This window comes from Emydura macquarii, unplaced genomic scaffold (genome assembly GCF_026122565.2).
Source record: "Emydura macquarii macquarii isolate MOO-44397 ecotype Brisbane River unplaced genomic scaffold, CSIRO-AGI_Emac_v2 contig_3134, whole genome shotgun sequence".
Taxonomy (NCBI): domain Eukaryota; kingdom Metazoa; phylum Chordata; order Testudines; family Chelidae; genus Emydura; species Emydura macquarii.
Genome location: NW_027133271.1, coordinates 433,419 through 458,477, shown reverse-complemented (window position 1 = coordinate 458,477; position 25,059 = coordinate 433,419). Strand labels below are relative to the sequence as shown.

The window sequence follows — 25,059 nt, the reverse complement described above, 5'->3', positions numbered from 1 at the left end:
TAAGTAGGACCAGCCGGTGATCAGCTGCTTTGGGACTGGCCAATTGGATCTCGGGTGGAGCCTCACATTGGGGCTGGGCTTTATGGGTCCCCAGGTAAGCTGCTGCCGGCTAGTTGGATGGTTGGAACATGGCTGCTCCCATAAACCTTGTGGGCCCCGAGTTGAGACCCACAGGTCATGACATAAGTGCCTCCTCTTCTCACCAAGACACCCTTTGCTGAGGGCCGTGTGCAGCCCTGCACCCATGGTGAGCTACTGGCCTGGGCTGCATGGAGCAGGAGGGAGAGAATAGGATGAATGAAGAGGAAAGAGTCCTTATCAGAAGGTTACACTGCCCTGCCGGGCATTATTCTGCCTTATGGACTCCTGCATATTCAGCAATACTGAAGTGGCCAGCAGGGGATGCTGCCTTCAGCTGTGGAAAGATCTCTCTTACTTGCCCCTCCTTTCAGGAAGCCTCTGATATGGTGCTGGTAGGTGCCCAGTGCTATGAGCCTGATTTTTAAAGGTGCGGCTCCACCTCCAGCTCCTCGATGACTTCACCTGGACTGTGGGAGCTCAATAACTCAGACTTGTACAGGGTCTGGTTTTCACTCTAGCTAGGTTCTTGTATGGCCCTTGACTCCCTACTCCCTGAGCACCTCACTCTCATGCATGAGTTTTATCCCCATGTTACATATGGGGAATTGAGGCCCAGGGTAGGTTAAGTGACTTACCTAAGGTCACACAGGAAGTCTGTATCTGAGCCAGTAGCTGAGCCCAGGTGTCCTGCATCCTAGACTAGTGCCCGTCCATTAGATCACATTTCCAGTGAATGCTAAGTATGACTGTCTTTGACCTCGATATGCTGGGCCAGGCGTCCCAAGCTTTCTGGGGAAATGGGCCAGCTAAGGTTTGGACTGTACCAACCACCGTCAGCCGCCTCCTGTCTTGCCATGTGCGCTCTAACTTCTGGTGGGCAGCCTGTGCTTGCTGGACTGGCAGCAGAGCAACCTCAGCTCTGACTGCGAGGTCGTTAACAGCAGTAGCGCTCCAAGATTCAGCTTCACGTGGCGGTCAGGAGGGATCTTAAAGCGGTGGTGTGTTGCTAACACAAGTCTGGGAGCCACTTGTGTAACAGAGGGCGCCCGGGAGGCGGAGAAGGGCAGTGAAGGGGTTTTTCAGGAGGCAAGGGGGGAGCATCAGAAGATGAAGTTCTGCTCGGCTGTTCTTGGGAAGGGCTGTGCCTGAGCCACCTGGCCTGGGAAAGGAGAATCCCATCTATATGTATCTTTCCAGAACAGAACTCGGGGTCCGTGCCTGGCAGATCTGGAGATCAGCTGCTAAGCACGCAGAGGCTGTCCCTGCCGGCTGGACAAATAACGCTTTCTCCTGTTAAAACCCCCTGGAAAAAGGCTGGCTTTATTTCTTCTGCAGGGCGTGCTGGTTTATGGCCTGTCCTGGGAGGGAGAGATGGGAGTGATCTCTCAAGCCAGGGCAGGGTGGCTCCCTCCGGCTAGTACAAGACTGTGTTGTATGGACGGGGGAGATTTCTCGCCCACTATTTGTTCGGAGGGGCTCAGTCCTGGTGTGATAAATGCAGTGGCTCCCGGCAGCCAGCAGGGAAGTGGGGGCATTGTCTTGTTCTCGGGGGACGGAGTCAGAGTCCAGTCTGGGGTGTAGCAAAGTGCCAAGCAGGGAGTGGGGAGTGCTCTGTAGGCCATGCACAATTCAGAGCTCTGGTGCGTGGCCCGTAGCCGTCACCATGTAAATACAGCAACGAGGCAGGTGCAGATTCCAGTCCCAGGGGGTGCATTGCGTCCTGGGACCTGCACTGCCCACCCCTCTACTTCTAGGGTCCCCCCACGGCCGGAGCACCTGAGCTCCTCACAAACCTCAGAGCATTGATCTTCCCAGCCCTGGTTTCACAGAGAGGGAACTGAGGCCCGTACACCCCTCAGGCCAGCTTTGCAAGGGCGGGGCCCCACCGGAGGCGGCTGGGTGGTCAGACAGACCCAGCCCACCCAAAATGAGTGTCTCGGGGGCCGTGGCTGGGTGCTGAGTACTAGGACAGTCGGGTCCCGGCTGGGAGTGCTGGCTGGGCACTTGGCAAACCACAGGCAGGGACTTGGGCCGGGCTCATGTCAGGGTTGCAAGGCAGAGCTGGGATTTGAACCTAGCTCTCCTGCGCTCCCAGCCCTTCCTTCCTGGCTGGGGGGGACCTGGGCTGGCTCCATTTGACACCAGGCTGGTGCAGTCCTGGGCTGGGCACGGCTGGGCGAGCCTGGGGCTGTGTGTGGTGGTGGTGGTGGTGGTGGTGGTGGTGGGGGTGGGGGGGGCCAGGAGGGAGACAGACAGGGCCCCAGCATCATTTTTTGGGGGCCAGCACAAACTGTCCTCCCAGACAGACCCTCTCAGGAGCCAGGGAAAGTTCTTTTTCTCACGGTAACGGGGGGGGGGGGGGCTGCAGTCCTGGCCGGGCCCCCCAGGGCCCCTGTAAATTGTACCCTTCCCCCCATGTGGGGGCCCTGGAGACAGGCTGGTGCGAGGGGGGGGATGCTCTGCGGCTGGGGAGGATCCGGATTGACACCCCCGCTCCCGGCCCCGGCGGGGCGGGGAGGGGGGGAGCTGAAGCAGCCTCTGTCTGTCTGTCTGTCTCTCGCTGGCCGCTCCATCCATTCATGCCGCCTCCGCTCCGCCCACGCCCCGCCGCCGCTTTCCTGCCCGCTCGCCCGTGAAGCAGAGGAAGGCAGAGCCGGCGGCGGGCGAGGAGGAGCTGGAGCCATGTACGGTGAGAGCGGCGCGGAGCGGAGCGCGGCGGGGCCGGGGAGCTGCGGCGGGGACTCTTGGCCCGGAGCCGGGGCGTGAGACGGGCGCATCCTTCCCCCCCCCTTTACCCCTGCGGACCCGGCGCGGCTCTGGGACCCCCCGCTCCGGTTCTCCGCGGGCTGGACCCCGGCCCCCGCCCGCCCGGTGCATCGGGGCATGGCTCTGCCGGGTTCACACGAGCCGGGCCGGGGCTGCGATCACCCGGGCGCGCTGCGGTTTGCTGGGGAAACTCCGGCAGCGGAGGGGGGGGGGCGGCTTGGAAACCGCGGGCAGCCCGGCGGCCTCTTGCTCCGTGTAAACGCTTCTAGGGGGGTAGCTGGGACCCCGGGCTGGCCGGGTTCCCCGCCGCGGGCCGGGCTCTGGGGGAAAGCGCCCGTGGGGATGAGCCCCGAAGGGAGGTGATGTCCCGGGGACTGGCCCAGGACTCCGGTGTTCCCTCCCTGGGTGTCTGCTGCTGGTTTGTCCGGAGGCCCCCCTGGCTTCGCCGGTGGGTGCCTGGGTTTCTGTGAAGAGGGAGGTGGTGTCATCACCTGCCGGACGGGCTGAGCTTTCCCCACCTCCTCCTTCCTTGTTTCTGTCCATCAAAATTCTTTTCTGAGAGCTCTGGATGAAACCTGCCCCAGAAAGGGCCAGGCCGCGTCCTTGTGACCCCTGGATCCTGGCCCCCTGGATGGATTCCCACTGCAGGTCTCCACCGGGCTGGCCTGGCCCTGGGAGAAGCTGCACCAGCCGGTGGAAACGGACCCGGAGCTGCTGGTTAATTTGCTGAAGTTCTTGCAGCATTTCTCCATCCTCAGCTCTGCACCTGCCTCCCAGGGTGGCCTGAAGCTCCGACTCTGCCCAGAGCGGAAGCCTGTCAGCAGCTCTCCCAACTCCAGGGGGTTCTTGAGTGGCTGTTGGAGGGGCTGGGTCTTGTTGGATGTTGAGATATTCCTTCCCCACCTGTTCCCGGTGCCTGGACATTGGATCCGAATTGGGTTCTGAACTCTGCGGCTTCGGTGCGGAGTTATTTTCCCAGGCGCTTAAACGGGGGCCCTTAACTGTAGGCTGTAACTGTAGGAGCTCTGACTATGACCAGCAGCTATTGGGCAGAGCACCCACGATTCCTACTGGAGTCCGGGAGCTCCACCTGCCCAGCAACTTCAAAAAAATCAAACCAGAAGTTTTCATTTCCAGGCATAGTAGCCACAGAGATGGAGGGTTTCCAAACAGTCACACCTGAATACCATGTGGGACCTGCCCCTAGAGCTCAGGGACTGGAGGAGGCCCCAGCTTGCATGCCCAGACTTTCATGCTTGCTTGTCTAGCTTCTCTGTCCAATCCTATGACCTGTCCCTCTGAGATGGCCCCGTTGGCCAAGGCCGTGGCGCCGTGTGCCGTCTCAGCTCTTCAGTTCTGGAAAAAGCATTTAGCTTTTACCACACGCAGCATGCCTTACAGTTACTGCTGGGCTAATGCATTCTGCCCGTCGGAAAGCAGCTGCCCCAGGATTCTCAGTGTTGTTCTTTTTTTCCCCTCCTCCCCCCCTCCAGCCAGGGGCTAGTGGGAAAATTGCGAAGCCCCTGTGGGAGCCAAAAGGAGATTCTTGCCCACAACGCCTCGTACTGCACGATTCCCCAGATGTCACCACTTAAAATCCAGCCTGGAACCGCACTGGAAACCAATTTCCCAGCTGTTGCATGTCGCTGTTGGCTGGAAGCTATCCAGCCCCATAAATCTGTGAAGGACTGTGGGATCCTTCTGGCTGAAAGGTGGATTAGAAATGCAAGGGATTATTGGTGTCTTTTTAATCGTTTTACTGTTATCTTGGGTTATAGCAAGGATTAGATATTTCACTAGAGGTGGTCTGGTTTTTTTTCTCATGCACAAGACTAAGCTGTTTACCAAACTAGGCAGGGAATTCTCTCCCAGTGACCTTGGTGGTTTCCCTGCCTCTTTCTGGGATGTCAGTAAAGGTCAGATGGGCATTATCCACCCGTTGTTGTGAGGGGAGAGGTGACTTTCCTGTCTCCTAGGGTTGTGAAGTGTGGAGACATCAGGGCATAATTAGTGCTGAGTCAACTCCCACGGTGTTTGCTCGTCCTCTTCCTTCCTAAGGACGTGTGCTCTGATACCCAGCTGCTGCACTTCCCCTCTTCTGTTAGACACCATCCTCCTTAGGTGTGCTGAGGAGCCATACCTCTGTCCCCTCGCTGCTGCTGGACTAGGTGTGGCTGGCACGAGTTTGAGGCAGTGGGCACAGACGTTCGGCTGCTCTGTATTCAGCGATCTGGTCTCCTTTCGTTTTACAGCCTCCCATGACATTGCAACAACCAGCCTTAGAGGGGAAAACCCCCTTCTGTCACTGTCGGAATTGTCCACCCCGATAGTGGTGCCGGCGAAGCGACGCAGATGTACCCTAAGGGGACTAAAACACAAGGAAATGGCTTGTTTAGTTGTGGCTGTAGGGCTGAACAATCAGTGTAGTGTCTTCCCATCCTGTCTGCCCATCTGCCCCATTGCTCCAGTCTCTTTCTTCCGTGCCCATCACCATGGTCTTTGATCGCCAGCAGAAACTGCCACTGCCCCCGCTCGCGGAGCTGAAAAAAGAGAAGGTCCCTTCTTAAACACAAGAACAGCAAAGGCAAATCAGCCACTTTGATCACGGCTGGAACAAGTGACTGCCAGCCATATGGTGCGTCGGCTTCGTTTGTGCGTGCCTGTAATATTAGTTCATCTCCCCTAAATGCCACCCCCAGCTGAGAGTGAGTCATTGAGTCAGAGACAGCAGGCATATGATCATATGTTTTGCATGAAATCAGTAGCGCTGGATGGGACAAGTTGGGTCAGGGGTCGGGGAGAGCGGGATGCAAAGCCTGGCTTTATCGCCTAACCGCGATCTGTGAGTTATTTTGAAAGCAAGGCGCTGATTGTGCTGTCTTAAATCCGGCATGGTGTGGGCAGACGCTAGGCCAGCTTCCTTACAGAGCCCGTCAGTGCCTTTCGCCCCCCAGAGGTAATTAATACATTTGCTATTCCAATCTTATGCCTTGTCTAGAGCGGAGGCCACTGCTGTTCAGCTGGGTGATGTAAGACACTTGTTATGATACCTGAATCCACACACAACTCCCCTGGCTTTCAGCCCTCTGACAAGCTCTTGACACCTCATGGTTCCCTCAATACATTTGGGATGGACCCAGACTCAAGATTTGAACAAGCCTGGGCCAATTGATGATTTTTCATTGAAACAATGTGAAACTTGGGGGTTGCGGCTGAGACCTGGGTGTGTGTTTTGAATGAGGAACTCAAGGGATTTGAGCATGTGAATGGAACAACCCCAATCCTGGTTGTCATCAGCAGGATTTGAACCCTGGACTTTCATCACAGTGAAGCACACAGTGTCACTTGAGCTAAAGGAATAATTCCCTTAGCTGGCAGCAGTAGTAGACTGTTTTCCTCTATGTGGAGTAGACACTGGTGTGGGCAATACAACATAATTTTTATGTGACTTACGTGAACTTCTGCTAGTCAGGCTGGTTGGGTCCTGTGAGGCCACCAGACTTTTACCTGTTCCACATCAGTATTTACGCTTATGGATTCTCTAGTCTTTGTCTCATCTCTGGCACCTTCTGTCTGAGACTCTCAAATCACTTTTAAAAGCATCAGTAGATCAGTGCTCACAGCACTGTGTGTGCAAAAGAGGTTCCATTATCTTCTTTGTACAAATGGGGAAACTGAGGCACAGAGAGTTTAGGATGGTAACTTGCCCAAAGATGGGCAGGAAGGCTGTGCTGTGGCAGAGCCAGGGAATAGGCCAAAAATATCCTGCGACCCTGGTCTGTCCTTTAACATCTCCTTCAGGAGCAAATTCAGGCCTGTATCTCTGTTCAGAGTTCTCATGTCTGAACGGTTGCATTCTCGTTCAGGTATCTTTGTGCAGGCATCCAATAGTCCATAATCAGCGTTGTGGTTTGGCCTCGGAGAACACTTTGGGCATATCAGTGAAGCAGCATATTTATAGGAAAAGGCCTGTTCCTTTTTATAAACCCAGACAATATAGTGAAGATGTCCCATTAGAGAATCTTCTCCACCGGTTGGAGGAAGTGCCGATGCATCAGATTCTCTAAATCTGAAAGCACAGAACACTTCAGGAAGTGCAAACAAGCATGCAGCTCCCGGAGAGCTGCTTGGAAGATCACGTTTGCGTTTGATTGTGTTCTGGCTGGTGTTTCACAACTGGCCTGGATCGTGTAACACATCTCATGCCCACAAGCGATCCCCGCTGTGCACAAGTGGTTAGCGCCGTTGCAGTAGCGTTTGCTGTGAGTAAGGCTCCCCACTGAGACACCCTGCTCTGGGCCCCTGTGCCATTGGGCAGAAAGCACTGGCATTTCAGCTGCGCTGGTGCAATTGGTCCTCCCAGCACAGTCCCACAATGCCCTTGCCTTGCTGCCAGTGACTTCTCTGCTCACTGCACTCTAGGGCAGAGGAGAGGTTTGATTCTTAAAACATTTTACATATAAGTGCTTGTGTGTCTTAGGGAGACAACGGGAAAGGGCAGAGCATGGCAAGCTGTGCTGGGAAGGGGAACGGGGGGGTGTGAGGATGCGGTGCTCTGTGTACATCCAGAAGAGGATGGCTGGTGTGAACATTGCACTAGTGTGGCATGGTCAACCATACTGGTGAGGGTTGCAATGGAGCAATTCTCTGCTGTAGACAGAGCTTGGGGAAACAGAAATCCAATTGCAACATAGTTGGGTCCCAGCTCTGTTTACACATTCCTTCCTATTCCTGGGGTGCGAACAGGGCATAAGGTGTGACACTTGATTCTGTCCGCGTTAGACTTGTCTCCACTAGCAGATTCTGTTGTTAGCAGGTGCAGCTGTTAACAGTGGCTTGAGCGCTGTTGTAGATGGGGTTAACCGAACCGGGACAAAGGCGACTGAGAGCAGAACTGTGCGAGGTACAGGCCTACTTAGAGCTGGTGCTTGCAATTCTAATGTGGGTTGCTGGGCCAGCGGAGGCCGGGGTATTTGTTCTGTAGGAACTACCTGTGGAGCTGGCTGGCAAGCAGGAAAACTAATTCACAAAAATATTTGAAACATCGAAGCTATTTCCATTTTACAGGCTTGCAAAAGGACCCATTTCCATTTGGGGGGAAAAAAAATCCATGATGGCAGTTTTAAAAAAGCTTTTTCTTGAAAACCAGATTTGGGGGGACAAAAATATTGGGTAATTTTTGAAAATTATTAAAAGTCTTTTCCATTTTCAAACAAACAAACAACCCCCCCCCTGATAATATGGATGATATTTCGGTTTTACTTTTTGAAAAGGGTCTTTAACTTTTTTGTGTGTGAAGAATGGTGACCTTGCTCTGCAGCTACTCTCGGTGGGTTAGCCTGTAGTGTGATCTGACTACTGTGGTGTAGATGAAACCGTCCAGCCTTTTTTTCTGTACTGCATCTTTAAATTTCCAAGCGCTCGGCCTGTGTGCAGAGTCCAGCAGCTGTGTTGTTCCTGTAGTTGTTGCAGACTGTTGCAGAGGGGTTGCACACGTTGTGCTTGCTCTCGCGGAGACATTACTTTGGTTCCTTCTTGCTGTGGTTTCTTTTGAATCTAAAATAAATCTTTTGAGGCTGAAAATCTCTGAGGAAAAACAGTTACTGTAACCAGCGAGGAGGAAGGAAAAATCCTAGTGCCCCCGGTTATGCTGGAATCTTGCCATCTATATCTTACGTAGGATACAGAGACTATTGCATTGCTCCTTGCAGATTGGGACCCTTAGACCGTGGCTAGTACAGGGTTCGCAGTGTGGCCAGGGTTTTATTTGTTTGTACCGGTTAAGAGCACTGAGCAAAGCTTGGTCCATGCCCCAGAGGGACCAATAACCTAAAACGATGCCTTGTCCCCGTTCTAATGGGGACTTTTCAGTGTGACTCCCCGTTCCCAGCTCAATCCAGCGTTGCATTTCCTGCCATTTAAGCGCTTTGCTTCCTTCTGCCGTTTGTCGTGTCGTGAAACCACCCACCCATTAAGGAGCTTAACTTCCCGAGACCACTCTCTTGGCTTTGTAAATTTGCATCCCCCGTACGCCAGGCGCATACTGAAATCCTGCCAGTGCAAATCTCTGCCCTTGATGGGGAGTTCACCTTGTGTACAAAGGACGGTTCTGGTCTCAGTGCCTGAACCTGGTTGCCACCACACAATATGAGTTAGGTAACCCGGCTGTTATTTAATCTCTGTGTGCAGGGTGCTGTGTCAAAGCAGCCGGCTGGGCAGTTACATGCAGAGAACATAGGGCCAGATCTTTGGTGGGTGTAAACTGGCATAGCTTCATTGATGGATCTGTGCTGATTTACGCCTGCTGAGGATCCATCCTCTAGGAGAGATCAATCTCTAAAGCTGGATTTTAAAGAGCACCCGAGTGGTTTAGGAGCACAGGTCCTGTTGATTTATATTAACGGGTTGATCCGGATTGGTGCAGCGCCCATGGAAGACAATGAGAGCTGGGGGTGCTTAACGCCGCTTTGGATCATGGCCAGACTGAGCTTCAGACAGACCTGCCCCCAAGTGCCTCATGTTGAGAATTAACATCTCTTTAACCGAGTCCATCTGCATTGTGACAGCATGAAAGAGGGAAGAAAAGCAACGAGATCTGGGCCGATCCGGGAAGGATTTGGATTTGGGATTCATGAGCAGTTCTGACATATGGTCTGCTGTATTATTTCAGATCAGTGGTGCCCCAACTCCCCTGGTTGTGTCCCTCCCTTACCAGTCATGGAATCTGACCGCGTCCCTCCTCCATCCCTGCACCGTTGGCTCAGCACAGCAGTTCTGCTTTCAGCCCAAGCTGGGAGCAGAACTGGGGGTAGGCGTGGAGAGGAAAGGAGGGCACAGCTGGCCTGGGGCAGAGCGGGGAGTGGAGTTAAGGCTGGGGAGGTGAGGGGGTAGGAGTGGAGCCGCAGCCGGGGTCAGAAGCTGGCAGTGGGAACCGCGCCAAAGTGGGACTGGGTGGTGTTTGGGTCCTGACTGAATATTCTTCCATGCCCCCTAGGGGGTCATGCCCCAGTGTTTGGGGACTACTGATTTAGAGGGACTATCCAGGCTCAGAGTCAAAGGTGTGCACATGACTGTGAAAATGTTTCCGTATTAAACAAGGTTCGGGGTTTGGCCTAAAGACCCCGGTCTGCTTAGTCCCATGGTGAAAACACCACTAACCATCCTTTTTGCCTTTCATTAAAGATACAGAAACGAAGGAAAAACGGGGAAAGCATTTTAAACGTCAAGTGTTAACTAAAGAGACAGGGTGGGTGAGGATATATCTTTGATTGGCCCAATTTCTGCTGGTGAAAGAGAGAAGTTTTCAGCTTGTCTTTCCAGCTTGTCTCTTTACCCAACAGAAGTTGGTCCAATAAAAGATATTTCCTCACCCACCTCGTCTCTCTCTCAGAGCCTGGCAACAGCCTGACTCCAGCGCCACTGCAAACAAGTGTTCAATAAAGCTTTCCTTTTAGCACCCGGTGTTCCCTTTCCAGTTAGCTGAAGAGAATTTTCAGAAGGAAACTCCTGTCCCGTCCCATCTGATAGTTTTGTACATGAATGAACTGTCCTTTTTGGGGGAAAAGAGAAGAAATTAGTTGAGACGGGCTGGAGCTGTGGTTCTTGCTGTTGTCGTTAAAGTCCGAGCCTGTTTCCTAGAAGACAAAACAAGAGAAATGCACCCAAAAGGAGAGACCAGCGAACAGCAAACAAAGAAAATGCCGCTTCCATCTCTGGTTCTGACTTTTACTTGTAGCTGCCTGGCTGGTAAATCACAGGCCCTGCTGATCCGCCCCTCTGAGACCTGGCAAACTGGTACCAGCATCGGCCTCTTCTTTAAGCATTGCTTTTAACTGCCTCTCTGGTCAGAGGCTTACAGCAGTGCTGAAAAATATACAGCCTTGGCTGGCTAAGGCAGACTCTCACTAGAGAGAAGGAAAAAGGACACATTGGAGTGGCGGGAACAACAAAGTCTCCCATCCCAGATGGTATTCAGGATTTAGCTGGTGGACGTGGTGGTGGTGGTATCTGGTCTCTCTGGCCTGGTCTGGTCAGGAAACCTCTCAGGATCAGGAGGAAGAAGGCCCAGCGATGTCACAGTGGATCCTGGGTGCCCAGGAGACGTTGGGGGTGGCAGCATTTTTGTTCGGACTAATTCCGTCTTTGTCTTACTTGCTTACCTTTTCCCGGCAACATTTCTTATTGCTGTGACACCTTTATCCACTTTCCCTGGTTGAGCTCACAAGTGGGGTAAATCTGTAGGCCCAGTTATTACAGCAGGTCTCCTGTGCATGTTTTATATTGCGGATCAGACAAAGAGCAAAAAAAAAAAGTGGATGAAAATTCTATTTAACGTTAGGAGCAATTCAGCGAAGAGTTCTCACAACAGAAGGGCAAAGGGGGTTATTACGCAGAAAGCCAAGTTACAAACCATGTATCAAGTGTGTGTACCCTTCCTGTCTGGCATGTAACATACCGTATAATTCAGCTCTTTGTCTGTGCAGCTGGTGCAGCTGTTTCACAGTCCCCAAGAACCTTTTTCCTCCCCCACTCAGGCAGCTCAATAGAAAGCGTGTTTTTCTTCTCAACACAAACTGAGCTGCTAATAACAAGTCAAGGATAACAAGCAAAACCCCCTTATACTGAAGGCTTCTGGCGCTCAGAACAAATAAGGACACTTTCAAAGCCAGCGACAACGGATCCCTGTCTTTTTCAGCATCTTGGCTGTAACACGAAGATTTGCAGCCATGTCTGCTGTCCCGACATGTGCTCCTTGTGTCTGATGCTGCTGGGCTCTGTGGGGACTGAGCACGTTCAGCCTTTCAAAGTCAGGGATGTTGCTGTTCTGACGCCTGGGTTTGCAAATTCTGGCTGTGGTTGGGGGAGAACTCTGGGATCATTCAATGTGAAAGGTGCTGGAGAATCCCTGGAGAGGATATATGGCCTAGGGGGCAGGGCACTGGGCTGGGAGTCAGTAGAGCTAGGTTCTGTGCCCAGGTCTGTTGTGTGACTTTGGGCAAATCACTTCACCTCCCTGGGCCTCACTTTTTCCATCTGTAAAATGGAGATAGTGAAGATACCGGCTTTCCTTCGTGAAGTGCTTTAAGATGCACGAGTGAAAAGCACCTGATGAAAGCCAAGTTCTGTTAATTGTCACATTTTTATTATCGGTCTAGAGCACTTCACAGAGAACCACCCAAACTGATTATCTGCAGTGTCTATCAAAAGTGTCTCTAGCCCTCCTGTGGATTCCACTTAGGTAAAAAGCAGCAGGAACTGTCAAAGTAGCCAGGGCTTCGCTGTGTCTTTGGGGGCATATTGGATACCGGGCAGCTGCTGTTCTGAACGCCTGACATCCGTGCCGAGCCACGTCTACCACTCAACAGAGCTGTGCTTCCCGGTGAACTTCACTACGCGTGTCAAACCCCGTTGCATTCAAGTTTTGCTCTGGCAGCATCTCAGAGAAGAGAAGACTATGGACGGCAGGGGAAAGTCGGTGAACTTTTCAGTCTGTCCTGGGCCAGACTGGTCGGTTGGGAGTATTTCGCCGTAGCCCAGGGCCCGTGAACGGCGCATGGAATTGACGGGTGGGCCTGTGCTGCGGAATTCGGATCCGGGGTGTGAATGTCAAGCCCAAGTTTGGGCATATTTGCAATCCTGTTCAGCCCCTTATTGATACAGGAGTCAATGGCAACATTCAGCCCAGGTTCCAGGTCCATCCTGACCTCCTGCCCTGGCAACAGTTGGGGGGCTAGAGGTGCTGGCATGTCCCATCTCTAATGGAATTGTGAGGAAGGGGAGATTGTGGTGGTGTGATTTTTTTTTTTCCTTTCTCCTTCCCCTGAGTGGAGGGATGGTGCCCCCAGAGCAGACTCTGCATGAGCCACGCACTTATTTAATATTCGGGAACCCCCCATCTAGCTCTCCGTGATGGCACCGGACAAAAGGCTCTTTAGGATGGACTCCCCCACCGTTCTCTCCCAGCTGCACCGTATTCCCTTCCCACTTAGTTTAGGCCCATGGGCAGGGAGGTGCCACCCCTCTGCTGTGCAGCCAAGTCATTGCTCTGCTCTTCAATGCTTCATTTGCCACCCAACTGGCTTAAAAGGACCTGGCTTAAGTGGCGGATCAAAGCAGCCTTTGTGTCTCAAAGTTGGTGGTGATACAGCAATTCCAGCAACACGTCCCTGCTGCTGCATTTAACGTGGTGTCAACATCTCCATTGGACATCATGTTTGCAGGATTTACAACTAGGCTGTAAAATATTATGGCCCCACCCGGCCGTTGGCTTGCAATTCCTGGCATCACTGTGGTCCCTGGACCAACGGCTAATTTAAATTCCCAGTAGGTCTTCCACATCCGTCATGGAGCTAGTGATTCGCCTGTGCTTCCCTCTAGGCAGGACTTTGCTTTTCTATAGTGACTTACGTTTGTGGATACAAACCGTTAATAAATCAAGCTTTTGCAGCTCCCCCCGAAAGGAAGGTCATGGTTATTTCCACAGACAGGGAAGCAAAGGCACTGGGATTTTTTGCATGTGTTTATTATTATTAAATCAGCCTATTCTGAGCTGACTTGTGCAGAACTCAGAGGTTTTGAAGGATCAATTAATTTTTAACCTGCTGAGTCAGCCTGGCTGTACCATCTGTCTCTTCTCTCTACCCTCCGCCTCCTCTCATCTCTGTGCCTATTCTGTGCCATCCCACTATGCTTACAATGTCCTTTCTTGCTCCCGCTCCCCCCCGTGTTCTTTAGACTCGCTTCTTCTGCCATGTGTGCGCAAGGAGTAACTGACGCCACCAACAAATACAGCTCAGAATCCATTCTTCACTGGGCTTCCCATCTTCTCCATTTCACCTTCTGGACTGGAGGTTGTCAGGCCTGCATTTTGTGTTGGGTACAGCTCCACGCCCGCTAGAATCATAGAAGATGAGGGTTGGCGGGAACCTCAGGAGGTATCTAGTCCCACCCCCTGCTCAAAGCAGGACCAACCCCAACTAAATCATCCCAGCCAGGGCTGTGTCAAACTGGACCTTAAAAACCTCTAAAGATGGAGATTCCACCACCTCCCTAGGTAACCCATTCCAGTGCTTCATCACCCTCCTAGGGAAAAAGATTTTCCTAATATCCAACTTAGACCTCCCCCACTGCAACTTGAGACCGTTGCTCCTTGTTCTGTCATCTACCACCACTGAGAACAGCCTAGCCCCATCCTCCCTGGAACCCCCTTTCAGGTAGTTAAAGGCTGCTATCAAATCCCCCCTCATTCTTCTCTTCTGCAGACTAAACAAGCCCAGTTCCCTCAGCCTCTCCTCATAAGTCTTGTGCTCCAGCCCCCTCATCATTTTTGTTGCCCTCCGCTGGACTCTCTCCAACTTGTCCACATCCTTCCTGTAGTGGGGGGCCCAAAACTGGACACAATACTCCAAATGTGGCCTCCCCAGTGCCGAATAGAGGGGAATAATCACTTCCCGTGACCTGCTGGCAACGCTCCTCCTAATGCAGCCCAATATGCTATTAGCCTTCTTGGCAACCAGGGCACACTGCTGACTCATATCCAGCTTCTTGTCCTGTGTAACTCCCAGCTCCTTTTCTGCAGAAACAGTCAGCCCCTAAGGCATAATAAGCAATAATAATGCAGAGTCGTGCCAAGGATCACACAGACGGAATGAGTCAGTGGGACCTATATTCGAGCAGAACGTAGGGGGTGTAATTCTGTGGCATGAAACAGAGGAACATAGAGTATGTCTCCACCCTTGAATCAAGATATTGATGGGAATAAAATAGAAGGTATCGCCCCTTATGGAAGTGTCAGAGCTACTTGTATTAAGGGAATCTGGTTTGAATCTGGTGATTTAAAATTCCAACCAGATTCCTTTAATATAAGTAGCTCTGACACCTCCATAAGTGGCAATACACCACACCGATGTCCTCTAGAACGTCATAGGAATGAAACTAAAATTGGGTGCTATAGAAATTCAATAGGATTCTCTCTCTAATGTTACTTTACATATTTATAGGGCCAGATCTTCAACTTGCGTAAACTCCATGGAAGTAAAATGTATAGCAGCAGTTGAGGATGTGGTTCATTAAATTTAGTGTCTGTCTGTCCTGTTTATCAAATACGTATCTGAATATCTAGGGAACTCTCTCTCTTCTGTAGGACTTTTGGATCCAACTCCATAGCAGGGATATGATTTTCTGGGACATCCCATAGGATTTTTTCTATAATGGATTATTCATTCATTTGAAAAAAAAAACTGGCATTATTTCCCACTTTCCAAAGCCTTGTTCTTAATGAAGGACACCATCAGATTAGTGAAGCTTAGTGAGGAAGAAGGGGAAAGAATGTGATTTTTTAAAATCCAGGCTATCTTAAAAGGTCAAGGACGGTTAATTAGTGGCAGTGGATTGCCTTTAATTATGTAGTGCCAGTGGTTCTGAATACTGCCACCGCCTCTCCTCTGCCCTTTCCCTATGTGCATTGCAGTGAATCTATCCTCATAAAAAGCCATGGGTAATGTAATGAGTATTGTGCATCCAGCATGTAGACTGTAAATGAGCTATTTCAGTGAATGGGATGCTATAATAGTGAGATAATGATAACACCCAGCTCTGACGTAGACCTTCTCATCAGGTGATCGCCAAGTGCTGTACAAAGAGGTAATGTTTCCTATCCCCATTTTACAGATGGGGAAACCAAGGCACAGAGCAGGGAAGTGATTCAGCCAGCAGGCCACTGGCAGAGCCAGGTTTAGAATCCAGGTCTCCTGGGTCCCAAACACATGTTTTATCCGCTAGGCTACTTGGACTATTGCTTAGAGAGGGGTCCAATGCTCTGAGTGGTGAACTAGCTAGAAGTTCCTCAGTTCTAATGCCATCTCTGACACTGACTTGTTCTATAGCCAGGGGCAAGTCATTTAATCTCTCTGCCTCAGTTTCTCAGCTCTAAAATGGGGATAATACTGCAGGCTCAGTCCTGAAATCCTTTGACCAGGGAAAACTCCCTCAGAACTCTGGAGGAATTGTAGAATCCAGCTCTTAATTATCTCATGCCATGGGCTGTTCGGAGGCTTCTTTAATGTTTGCAATGCCCTTGGAAGATGAAAAAGCATGGGACGAGTGCTAGATATTATTAACAGAGGGCCTGGTGCCCCAGGGAGCCCAGATTCCAGTGGTCCACACAGGGGATGGGAGGATCAACCCCTTTCCACCGTGGAGCCACATCCAGCCTGAGTTCACACGGGGAGAAAAATCTCCGGTTTCCCATGAGAGGAATCAGGGGAGATGCACAAGGGCACACCAGGGAAAGGATCCATGTTATACAGCAATCACCAAAGCCAAACAATGACACATGGTTGAGACTGGAAACAGATTGTCCCTTGGAGAAATCCTAAATTGTGTCAGAATTATTTGGGAGGCTGTAGGCGACGGGCAAAGGAGGGCAGAAATCTGGCCTACCGTACAGAGGACATACTAACCTGGTACTGGACACATAACCCAATCCACTGCCCATTCCTCTCCATCCTAACCAGAACTGACCCAGCCCCTTTCAACCCAGCCCCAACCAGCACATTCAGCCCTATACATACCTTCCCATGACATTACACATTAACCCAGCTACATTCAACCCAGTGTGAACCAACTATCCCCAGTCAACTGCCTCCCCGTCCCAGCCCGAATGGACCCTCTCCTACCCATCACAAGTATGTGCCACACTCTGGAATCCAACTCAGCGTAACCTAACCCAGGTCGCAGGGCAACCAATGTGACCTCCCACCTCCCAGTGCCGCCCAAATCAACCTCATCCAGCTCGGGGCAACTCAACATCACAATCTTCTCCAGCCCGGGGCAACCCGGCCACGTCCCTTCCTGCGCGCTGCCCGGGTCAGCTAAACCTGTTTGCAGCTCGCAGGTCACCTCTGGGGGGTGGCAGGTGAGAACAGATTGCTGGGATGACTGCTGGAATTCTCCAGCCGTGCGAAGAGCAGCTTTTTTGCATGCAGCAGTATCCCAGGTTGTCTCTGGTCCATGATTAATGACGGTGCATCTGGAAGGAGCTCCTCCCCCCCCCCCCCCCCAACACAAAAGCAGTGAACAAAACCACCCAGTTTAGCAAATCCCTTCCGGCGGCTCCCACAGCGGAGCTGCCGGTGTGTGCTGTGCTGATGCCGCTCTCTGTCTGCTGACAGCAGAAATGAAAGAAGGTTTTTCTGCCCTTATAGAAACCCTGTTCCCTGACCCACTGCGAATGTGCCTCGTGCGGCTAGCCGGGGCCGCTTCTTACATCGCTATTCAAAGGGACAGGGAGGAAAAGGGACTCGGGCAGACAATGGGAAGGACAGAACTGTGCTGAGCCTCCGGGCAACGTCCCAGTGTGCCATGCCTCTTCATCTCCGTGGAGTGTCTCTTTAATTCCTCCTTTCCCTAAAGATGCAAAGAGCGCAGCTTGATCCCAAGGTCATTGAAGTCAATAGGAGCGTTTCCACTGATGTCAGCCAGCTTTTGGTCAGGCCCAGTTTGAAGAGGAAGCGTCTCCTTGGCACTTTACCCGTGGGAACCTGGGCTGGTAGCTCGTGCCAGGCCGAATTCTCAATCCCCTCCCACCCGTCTGAACACAGACTTTTCAGAATGGCCGTCGTGGGGCCAAACCCTGGATGGCGTTCAGCGCCTCGTAGGGTTAGGATCTTAGTTTACACATGTCAAGCTGTGTTGCTCCTGCACACCTCTTGGCTCGTTTAAACTTGTCTTTAGAGCTCCGGTTAAATCTTCAGCTGGGGGAAATCAGCACAGCTCCACCGACCTGAGTGAGAGCAGCAGACGATCTGGACCTAGCACCATTGTGTGTCCGTGCCGGGAGGAAGGGAAGCAATCCCACCCCTGCGGTGGATGAAGAAGATGCTCAAATGCTCGCCTGTCGCATTCTTGTTTTTTTTTTTTTTTTACAGTTTTTGAATTGGTGGCATCTGCCCTTACGAGCTGCTAAATAAAACCCCAGAGAAATATTCTCCAAACGGCCCGTCTATATTTAGCTTCGTGGCTCTTCTCAATGGATCACACATTTATGGTGGGGAAAGGCAATGCGGCGAACCCACAAAGTTGTTTACAGAATGTTTGTCTGATCAGCAGCTGCGGGGATAAAATTTACTGTCTCTCTGATGGAGCCTGCCAAATGCTTGTCAGTGGGTTTTTTTTCCCTGCTGCCCTGGGGCCCACTTTTGGGATCAATTGTTCTCTGCCCTCTGCTTTTTTGGCCTGGAGATCCTTGTCTCTATCTTTCATCCTACAGATAGATATATGGTGATCTCCTCCGCTGACACTAACGTTGCTCATGGAGCTGACTAGCAGAAGACACTCATTGGAAAGACATCACCCTTTCCCCACCCAGCCAGGGAGCTAAACTGCTAAGAAAGGCAAAAGAAAAGTAGGAAATAGACCAATGCATTGAGAGCTTTGTTTTTTATCTAAGACCCTCATCGAACACCTAAACTAGATTCTGCTAAGTGGATTGAGAGGAAGGCTCTCATTCAGCCTGGTTTAGATATGGCATTTATGGCAAGCGTTAGGGGAATGACCTCCATGGAATACTTGGTTTAATCAATGTTTTGCAGGTTTAATTGGATTTATTCCTAATTTGTTTCAGTGCCCTCATTTGGTGCATGGAGTTTACCTAGTGCTATTCCGGGTGGTGTTCGTACGGTGATGCTGATGAACTTGGGGAGGAGAGAGGCTAATGGAAATGAGCGCTAGGTCAAAGCACTGCTGGTCCAGCTGAGCGCTGTTGGATGGCCCGCAGGTGAAATGCTTGTGGGTCTGAGTATGGATCTCAGGAGACAGGGATGCCATCACAAAAGCCACTATCACAGCTCGTGCGAATTGCGCCCCCTTCTTGGCTGGATGTTTGGGGGCCATCTAGATTTTCTGTTTCGTCAGGGCGAACATCACGTCGCCTCTTGGTTTCATGCGCCTCACGCTGAGGGCCAGCCCGTCGGCTGGTGTAAATGGGCCTCGCTCTGGTGACCTCGATGGGGCAATGCTGACTTGCACCAATTTAGGATCTGGGCCCCGGGGACCTGCTCTGCAGGCAGAGTCGGTGGGAATTTTGCACACCGTCCCATGGCAGGCTAATCGCCCGTATTACAGTGCCGCGACCCCCCTGCAATGGGTGCACTAGAAATGCTAGAGGGTCTCTGCCTGTGGCATGCCCTAGGTTAGTCTCCTGTAATACGTTGGTCTAATTCTGGTGGTTCGGTTGAGCGTGCAGGCGCTGGGTGCGGGCCTGTGCTGTGTAGCGCTCAGGTGAGATGATCTGGGGAGCTCTCCCGGCCTTAATCTCTGTGACAGACCCACTCTACGGTACGGCCCCGAGGGGTGGAAGGAGCAGTGGCTCCCAAACCGTCTGAGAGGAGAGGAAGCAAGGTTCTCCAAGACCCCGGGAGCCCCTCTGCCTGAACGCCACGTGAGGAGGGATCTCCAGAGTGCCAGCTGAAGGGGGAACGTGGCCAGGGTAGAGCAGCTCTCTGGGGCATCCCGTATCCAACCCCCCAGGGACTTCCAGTAGGAGCTAATGGGAACTCATCACGATTGATTTGGGCAGTCCACTCACTCTGCCAGCGTGGCTATGGGGGGGCTATGGGAGGGCCATGCTGATAGCTGATCCCCTGGCCCGGATATCCCATTATCCTGAGCATTTCCCTGAGGGCCTTGGACATGTTCAGTCAGAGGGACGGGGCCCCCTGCTTGCCCTGTGGCCCCATGGTTCTCTGCCAGGGACTCTGCCAGCCGCCGCTGCGTCTCCATCAGAACATCCATGTGTTTTCCGCAGGTGGGAGTGATCCAGCGCTGTACGTGTGGGTCAGCTGCACTGCCTGGATGGGTGCGGCAGTGGGTCCCCAAGCCTCCGGACAGGGTTTATTTCACTCTCTAAATTATCCTCCGTGGATGGGTCTGACCGTCTCCACGGATGGGATCCCCCACCCCCTCCAGGCAGCCGGCTGCCGAGGGATAACGCTTTCCTCTCTGGAGACAGGCTTGTCATTTCCTGTTCTGCCCTGGCCATCTAGTGACACTAATTGGTCCCTGCCCACGTCAGACCATCCCTGCTTACGTCGCTGCGGGCTGTTACAGCGCCTCCTCCGTCACGTTTTCTCTCTGGGGACCGTGCTCCAGGCCTTTACCTTTTCCTCCGAGGACTTGCTTCCCAGCCCTGCTGTTGGTGATCATTCTCCGCTTTGCCTGCGTGGCTCCCGGAGCAGAACTCAGCACGGAGGTCTTACCTAGTGCCAAGTGGAGCAGGGAAATTGGCTTTGCTCGTTTCCCACCTGCTGCCCCTCTTACGTAACTCCTTAATGGAACCCAGCCTGGCCTCTGCGAGTGGAAACAAGCTGTGCTTCTCCATGTCTTCTGGGATGCAATGGCCCGGTCGCTGTCCTTCCCGGCCCCCACTGTGTATTTTCATCTGATTCCTTCCTTCCTTTGTGAGACACTTTTCATGAGCCTCATTGCATTCACTCCTCTTCTAGTGCGTCAGAGCCACGCAGTGCCGCATAGCCAGCGTTCAGAGCTGAATCTGGGCGAGTCTGGGCCTGAGGCTCGGGATTTTGAGACCCCGTCAGGCTGACGGGTTGGGTGAAGCAACACCAAAATTGCAGAAGCTGTTCTTCCCAGGCTTCGGCCCCAGGTGGCAGAAATCGGTGTGTGGTCACTTGTGGGATTTCTGCTGTTCTCATGAGCTTCCCGCCAGGCTGGAACTGGAAGACAGGCCCCTGCTGGTTTTGGACCTTGCCCTGTGTCTAAACTAACGGGGCAGGTTTGGGTGAGTGGAGCTGACCCTTGCACATGTCTGAAGTTCAAAGGGCTTCAGATCCGAGGGGAGGGCGGGTCCATCTCTTGTTTTAAGACCATCTTCCAAAGTCTTTGTCCTCTTCCCCAGCGTCTCACTTTGACAGGGGTCTCCTCTTCAGCTTTCAATTCCTTAATGGAAAATATTGATTAGCGCTGAGCCCAGGCAGGGACTCCTCATCTTAACACTTGCCGCTGAACCTTTTCCGTAGCCGTCATAGATGGGGTCCCTCTAACCTGCATCTCTCTGGTATCCTGGCGAATGCCTTGTGGACGATGACACTTCCTTGTGGTGCTGGTGGGGGACTGGAATCATGCCGGGCCGCATCTGTTCTGGGAATAATTAGAGGGTTTCAGTGTCTTGGAGGATATTAATGCAGCATCTTTGGCCGGCGCAAACTGCATTTTAAAAGCTAAAAACGGTCCTCAGCCGATGCGGCCTGCTCCAGATTAAGGGCCTGGTGATGTCCGGGACCACTGCTGTTTGGAGGCTCACCGCCGTCCTTGCCCAGATACACTTCTGTGGGGTGACTCTGTACTCTGTGTAGGAAGCTGGTAAGCTCCTGTAGTGGGATGTTGTGATTGAAGTAATAGGACCGGATACCCAGCTGGGGTCAATTGCCATAGTTCCATGGACGTTGGTGCAGCCCTGCTGATTTACACCAGGTCCCCGCAGAGGGCAGATTTGACTCGGATCCTGAAGTGGGCGGAAAGGCAGTGGCACTGTTTGAGTCGGGAGTGAAACAATTGTCCTTTTGTGTGGAGAAGCAGCATCCTCCACGTGCTGGAAGCTGGAGTCTCTGCGTCCGCGTCCTGCTGTGACAGGCCGCCTCGTTCACACTGGCCAATTTCTTCCTTTGCTCTAGAAACCAAGGATAGTTTTCTCCTGAACTGAGCCCTGGGACTTGCGCTTGGTCAACAACAGAGTTGGCTCATCACCAAACGGAGCTGCAGAGAGCAGTAAAGCACTGAGACTGATTTTAGAATCCGGAAATGTATTTAACAGGTTTATAATAAAGCAATAGCTCGTGTGGGCATCAAAGCAGCTAAATAAAGACTGCGATCCCAGGCAGTATAAGTTGGGGCTAAACGACAATAATTATCCTCTATTAGATCAATGTTCTTGGCACTAAAGCATCAAAGCAGAAGTTTCCTCTTACCTTAATTTGCCACTGATACAAACACAGACAGAACCGCCTGTTTTACAGCAATAACTGTGGGAAGTCACTTGCTGGTTTAAACTGGTGTCAATGGTGGATTCTGTCTTTAAACCATGATTTGAGGACTTCAGTAACTCAGCCAGAGGTTAGGGGCCTATTACAGGAGTGGATGGGCGAGGGTCTGTGGCCTGCGATGTGCCGGAGGTCAGAGTAGATGATCGTGATGGTCCCGTCTGGCCTTAAAGTCTACGAGTCTGAAAAATAACAACTGAATTTATCATAAGAGATGAATTCACCCGGGTTTAATTGAAACTACGCAGTGCCAGAAACAAATCCATAGAAGCCCCACCCACCACCAAAGCCCCGCCTGCAGAGCTCAGGTTACGTAGATGACGTAACCAGGACAAACGCTCATTGGCTGATTCCAGCCTAGAAGCAGGGCACTGTTTTGCCCGGCTTTATGAATAGCTTCTTGGGGGACGGGGGGCAACCAGCGATCACATCCGTAGATGGAGCCAAATCACCTCTGTCGCTGCCTCATTTTCACCAGTTGTAAAAAGGGGAAAACTCTTCTTGTATCTCCTTAAAGAATTTATGATCCTCAGATGCAAAGCCCTACGCAAGTGCAAAGCATTTGTGCTACTCCCCCTTTCCCAGGTTTGCACGTACCGTGTGAGCTGCTGGTGTGTCCGATGATCTGTGAGTGGAACATGCTGGTGCAAAGAGTGAGAGATGTTACATCGGTAGAATTCCCCATCTTGAAGAGCTCCAGAGGAAATAGGCAGGGAACTAAACCCGAGATTTTGGGGTTTTTGTGACCTAAGAGTTTGTGCTACGTGTGTTTGAATTGTGGTTCCCCAAAAGCAAATTTGGACTTCTCAGACACCGGTGGAAAAAGGTCTGGGGGATTGTCTCACCGTGGTCATTACGCATCTCAGAAACCACAGTGTGCTTTGCACTGGCCTCGGTCAGGACCAGGGTGGAATAGTAAAGGGGGGCTGCAGGTCAGGATTGTAATGCAATGACAGAACCAAGGCCGGCCTTAGACCAAATAACACGCCAGGCAAAGAGCGTCTTTGGCGTCCCCCTCCTTTTGTTGAACTTTTGAATACCGTATTTTGTATTGCATTTTTAGCCCACTTCATGGCTTTGGTGCCCGATTTGCGTGCATGAGGTAGCCCTGTCATGTAAGATGAAAAGCGTCACACGATAGGGAGAAATCATGCTAGGATCTGTAAATCTGTGTTTGTTTATGCCATACATAGGCAAATACAAAAACTGGTTTCCTCTAAGCTTATAGAACCTGAACAGAAATGTACTAACATGGAGCAAGTGAACCAGGATTGAATAGTGCCGCAGTAGATGACAGCCTTGGAATGTTAAGTGAAGAATGAAGCCACGGACGGAATACCGGAAACATTTTCATTCAAATGTTATTTTCCCTTTTGTCGCTACCAACAAAAACAGCACCCTGAGCCCGGTGCCCCCAAGCCCAGTACCCCAGGCAGTCACCTGCCCCTAAATCTGGCCCTGGGCAGGAGGGGGAGGACTGGAATAGCAGGGTGGAGCTCGAAGTCAGATTGAGATGCATCAGAAGAGCCTGGGGAATGGACCCAGGACTGGAATACAGAGGATAAGGGCGGATACTGTGGGTCAGGATTGAGGAGCTTGAGAAGAGCGGTGCGTGGGAAGCTTGCCCGCTGCTTCCCAGCTCTCTCTGTCCGTCCCTTCTTTGAACATTAAACTCCTCCAAACTGCAAAGAAATGCGTTTCATTTTCACTCCTGCAGTTTCTCGGCCGTTTTTAGGCTTCAGCACGGAACAGACAAAACGCCCGCCCCCTCAGAGCGACCGTGCAGCCTGTGTGAAACGCTGGCAGAACACATCAGCCTTGTGCAGAGGTTTCTGTGTTATACCAGCCCGGATCCTTCTGCTTTGCTGCCACCCGAGCTGGCTTGGTGACTCAGCACTTCTGCTCCAGACACCCAGTAAAAGCTCATTTCTTTCTTTCTTTAAGATATTGCTCACTGGCCTGGCCTCCCGGTGATGCTCCCGGGGCAGGCAGCGGTCATGCAGTCTAATTCAGCCCCTTGCCTGTGCTTTGGCAGGGGCACTTCTGTTTTGCAAGAAGCGCGCGTTAGACCATCAGACCTTGTATACCCGGGTAGCGGCCCAGGATGGCCTTATCTGGTTGGTCCGTTCTCTCTGCAGTGAATTCGTGTGGTGAGAGCCCCGCATTGTACTGGAAAATATTCCCAGCTGGCTGGAGGTACCTTTCTTAGTCCTTGCTTCAGGTTCATTTTATTTGTAGAAAAATGCCAATGCCTGAGATGCATGTAGGTTTTGTTGCTGCTGGACTAGACTCGGATCTTAGTTACATCGGTGTGCAGCTGGAGTAACGTGAGCGCCCTGCTCTCAGGAAGGGGAATCCCAGGTCAGGTAGGGCTTTCTAGGTCAAACCCAACATCTTATAACCCACAGACAGCCAGTGCAAATCAGAGAGTGCCGGTGTCACGGTCCCCTGGAGACATACCCCCCCTTAGGGCAGTGACTCAGAGTGAAAAGTGAGGGTGGCTGAGTCTCCAGTACCCCACCCCTTTTGTCCTGCCCCTACCTTACCAGGTAATAAGCATGATACAAAAACCTGAACTGAATAGAATCGCTTGTGGGATCGTAGCTTGGTTGACGTGGGGGCTGGGGGGAGAGACAGAGCCCCACAGTGGGAAGAGACGGGACCAGCTCTATTTTGGGAGACAGACCGAATAGACAAGGGGTCTCTTTAACGGAATCGGTGCCTGGAAGAAACTCTGAATGAAAACCTCCTCATACATGTTTCCCTTTCCATGGAACCCTTGGGTGTTTTCTAATCTTGAGGCAGCTTTTTGGGACTGATCCGGTTGTAAGGGCTGGCAGAATCCTACAGCCCATCCCATGTGGCTTAGGCGGAGGGCAAAATTCAACACCGTCATCAGAACAGGTGTCGCTCCGTTAATGTCCAAGGTGCCCCAGCTGCTTCTGCCAGCCATGAATTCAGTCCGTGGGCGGGAAATACAGCCAAGAAAAAGACCTTCCTTTTTCACTGGGAAAAGGTTGTTGTAAATAGACACCAGTGAGACCACGGGGTGGACAGCATGCTGACAAATCTTGGGCAGCTGCTTCCCAGAGGTGCCCGCTGGAGAACACAGCCTCCTGCTAAGGCATTGTGAGCCTGGTCCGGCCGACGGCTGACTGCG

The 25,059-nt window shown here is 52.0% G+C and overlaps 1 protein-coding gene across 5 annotated transcripts in view; it reads left to right on the top strand.

Moving 5' to 3' along the window:
• The window catches only part of EFR3B (EFR3 homolog B), a 133,710-nt gene that overhangs the window by 28,028 nt on the left and 80,623 nt on the right, over positions 1-25,059 (top strand). The window contains exon 1 of one of the 5 annotated variants that reach the window (XM_067531317.1): positions 2,613-2,770. The exons of the other annotated variants lie outside the window; for them this stretch is intronic. Within the exon in view, the coding sequence (XP_067387418.1) occupies positions 2,764-2,770 (7 nt within the window). The 5' untranslated portion in view covers positions 2,613-2,763. Of the gene's footprint in view, positions 1-2,612; positions 2,771-25,059 lie in introns of those variants that run through there. 5 annotated transcript variants of the gene reach the window in all.